This window comes from Cryptomeria japonica, chromosome 4, assembly GCF_030272615.1.
Source record: "Cryptomeria japonica chromosome 4, Sugi_1.0, whole genome shotgun sequence".
Classification (NCBI taxonomy): domain Eukaryota; kingdom Viridiplantae; phylum Streptophyta; class Pinopsida; order Cupressales; family Cupressaceae; genus Cryptomeria; species Cryptomeria japonica.
This window is the reverse complement of record NC_081408.1, coordinates 229,166,375-229,170,212: the sequence shown is the minus strand read 5'-3', so window position 1 is coordinate 229,170,212 and position 3,838 is coordinate 229,166,375. Positions and strand designations below refer to the sequence as shown.

General features: G+C 35.6%; 1 protein-coding gene across 1 annotated transcript; it reads left to right on the top strand.

The window, feature by feature from the left end:
* LOC131875041 (GRAS family protein RAM1-like) lies at positions 1-1,764 on the top strand. Its single transcript, XM_059219043.1, has one exon. It carries the CDS (start codon positions 1-3, stop codon positions 1,762-1,764), a length of 1,764 nt encoding a protein of 587 aa, XP_059075026.1.
* The last annotated feature ends 2,074 nt before the right edge of the window (positions 1,765-3,838 follow it).

The window sequence follows — 3,838 nt, the reverse complement described above, 5'->3', positions numbered from 1 at the left end:
ATGACTGTATCTGATGATGGAATTCCTCTTTCCATATTGGATCATCCATTCAATGAGACAAACGGTAGTGAGCTTGACAAATATCTGCCCAACACCTTTGGTCTGTCAGAACATGAAATGTTTCCTTCCGGGAAAGGGCTGAATATTGAAAGCCAATTTATAGCAAATAAACAGAAGATGAATTTATCTAGCAATGGAATTTCTCCTCCATCTATGTCGGATTATTCGTTCATGTCCTTGCCCTGCGAGCCTGTTGGTACTGAGCTTGACCAATATCTGACCATGGACAACACCTTTGAGCTGCGGCAACATGGAATGTTTCCTTCCGGGGAGGAACTCATGAGCCATAATCTATTTCATATCTTTCCTTTCGACGAGGAACTGATAAATAATTATCGGATGTCTGGGCAGTTGAGCAAACTTTCTCACTCAGGGAATTCCCAGACAGTAAATGATATTTCCATGCCAGGAGAACGATATCGTGATGGTATGTTACCAAATAATTTTTCGTCTGAACAAATGTTGAATTGGGAAGGAGCTGAGCGCGTAAGAGTATGCGCTAATGATAGCTCCAATTACGAGGTTCTACATGGAGAGGAAAGGAAGGGGCTGGAATTGATTCAACTTTTGCTAGAGTCTGGACAAATGATAAGCGAGGGGAAATATGATTACGCTGCTGGACTGGTGAGCAAATGCCAGAATTTGTCTTCTCAGCTGGGGAATCCCACACAAAGGCTCGGCTATTATATCTCCGGCGCCCTGCAGGATAGAATCAAACGCCAGACTCTCGGCATGTTAAATAACGCAGCTAAAAGAGTCCCAGATTTTGCCTTCAATATTGATGGTGAATTTGACAAAAATGAGTTTTTCAGTCTCCTTGCTTACTCTAACAGAGTTCTGTCCTATATCAAAGTGATGCAGTTCACGTCTGTGCAGGCAATCATAGATGTCGTGGGGAATGCGAAGAGAATTCATGTCATTGATCTAGGGATGCGAACTGGGTCGCACTGGACAGTATTGATGGAGTATCTTGCACATAGATCTGTTTACTCTTCTTTCCCTACGCTTGAGCTTCTGAAGATTACAGCAGTTGGGATGAATGGTGAAGAGCTTAGGAAAAGCGGACAAAGACTTCATGAGCTGGCTAAATCTTCCGGGATTCCATTAACGTACAACTCGGTGGAGATTGCAAGCATAGAGGAGATTAAGCAAGGTTTATTCACCGTTAAATCTGGTGAGGCGTTGGCAGTCTATGCTCCAATTGTTCTGAGAAGTTTGTTATACGACCCGGTCCTTCTGGACAATATCTTAAGTGTTATGAAGAAACTGAAGCCAAGAATAATGGTGAATGTTGAAATAGAAGCGCAGCATAATTCTCCATCTTTTGTAAACAGATTCAGCGAGGTGCTTTTCTATTACATGGCGTATTTTGATCTGTTGGATGTTACCTTAACGGACAGAAATGATATTAAGAGGGTGAAGCATGAAGAATTAATTACTGGAAGTCAGATAAGGAATATGATTGTCTATGAGGGGAAGGAGAGGTCTGTTAGGCATGTTAGAAATGATGTGTGGAGGTGTTTCTTCAAACAAGCAGGGTTCAGGGAGAAGAGTTTCAGCTTTCAAGCTATGTATCAGGCTAGATTGTTATTAGGAGAACATGCTTCTGGAGAATATTATACTCTAGAGGCCGATGGATATGCCATAATTGTAAAGTGGAAAGGAACACCATTAATTGCACTCTCCGCATGGGGTGGTATATGAATGTTTATGCTAGTTTGTGAAACAAGTGTCCGCATAACGTAAATATGATATATAATGGTTATCGCCCCATTTGCATAACAGTTAGATTGAGCAACTGGTTGGGTTTTCTTTTAGAAGTTATAATATTCAATGCCAGAACAAGTAGAATTGCAAAACTGCATTACTACAATTGTCTGTAATATGGTTGTCTCCTCTTTCATTTTTCAATTTTACATTTCTTTTTTATCATTTTGTATTGTAATATATCAACATTTTTATAAATTAGAATATGTTTGTTGCTTCATTTACGTTACAGTTAGATTGACCTATTTATCAAGTTTTCTTTTAGACATTAAAATTCTAGACTATAATATTCAATGCCAGAACAAGTAGAACTGCGAAAAGGTACTGCTTCAATGATCTTTAGTATAATTATCTCTTCTTTCATTTTTCAATTTTATATTTCTTATTATTCTTTTTATCATTTTATAATAGAATATCATTCTTATCAATTATGTTAAATCTAGAATAAATGAAAGCTTCATAGATATTTTATTATTTATTATCTGAAATTAACCTTGTAAATGTGCCTGGAGGAGGCAACGACTGGGGCAGACTTATATGATAGAGATATAACAAATGAGTACACAAAATGCAACGTATTATAAATATGTCCCTCTCGTCAATTTTGTGTCTGCAGATTCAAATCCATAGCGGTAAAAACAATGCGGGGAATATTTTATTAGTCGGTAGACTCTGTTTAGAAGTAAAATGTCAGTAGATCCGCGAGAACAAATTTAAATGAGCTTGAGCGATTTGACAAAGTATATGAATGGCATCAATTGCGGTCGGCGCCAATGATTGTGTGAAACGGTACACCATTCCTCAAACTTTTCTTAGCGAACACAACGTACAAGATAGATATTGTATATATTTCAAAATAATATCTGGCTCTTCCTATGTTCGTTGGTCATGACTTGATGGTGCCTGCACTATGTTTGTAGTAACTCCTATATAATGCAGTGAGACATAATTTGCCGATAGGCAATCCCTTGGCGGGGTTAACCCGTCACCGGGAAATTGTCTCAAGCCATCGGCAGGGAGACTCGATGGCGTCGGGAATAAATAACTGGTGCCGTTAAAATATCCCACCACAAAATGCTCCCATGGACACTCTTGACAAGTTCAAGAATCATACTGCTGCTAAATGCGGAGAATTCAGAAGTGGTGATATTATATATACTAGCAATTGCATCTTGGTGTGCAATGGTAACTTCAAACCAACTATGAATCCACTTACATAGATCCAAACATGACTTAAAAAACATTTGAATTAAAGAAAATAATTATACTCCATTACCAATAGGCTCATATTATGTTTGAAATAGGGAGACATGGAGAGAGAGATTTGTTTAGAAAGTCAAAAACATTAAAATAATGTAAAGAAGGAATAAACTTAATTGTACTAACTTGTTCAAATCATGGCAAAAATTATTATCAAATTGCTTATCAAAACTTAAACCAAAGTACTCCAGCAAATGCATTTCCTCATTTTGTTCAAATGATTATTGAGTATGTTAGAATTAGATGTTGCCATGTATTTTTTGCCTTATGCATTAGGCATTGTTGCATATTGAGCTATTATTTTCTAATGATCTATGATAAAATATAGAAGATATTTTTTAATTTATTTTAGATTATTTTAACTTCTTGTGTGTGAGTGAGTAAGAGAAAGATATAAGAACAAAGGGAGAGAGAATAATAACTTTATATAAAGATTAAATGTAAAATGTAAAATACAATATCATTATATTAAATTTAAAATATTTAAATATAACATATTTATATTACATAACTTTTATTTAATAATATTATATTAAAAATCCTAAAAATATATTATTTATTTGATCATTGAAAACCTTCCAACTATTAGAAATTAATATCAAAGAAAATCTTAAGCAAGCAATATTCATTAAAGTATATCCAACTTGTTCTTTTGAAGAGGTGTAATGTCTTATCCATTCACCATGGGCAAAGATTTCACCAGCATCCAAATATTATATTCTTTCTCTAAAATAGAGTCATGTGCACCTTT

Bases quoted from the DNA above. Each gene is read 5' to 3' on its own strand.
- LOC131875041 (XM_059219043.1), top strand. From the start codon at position 1: ATGACTGTATCTGATGATGGAATTCCTCTTTCCATATTGGATCATCCA.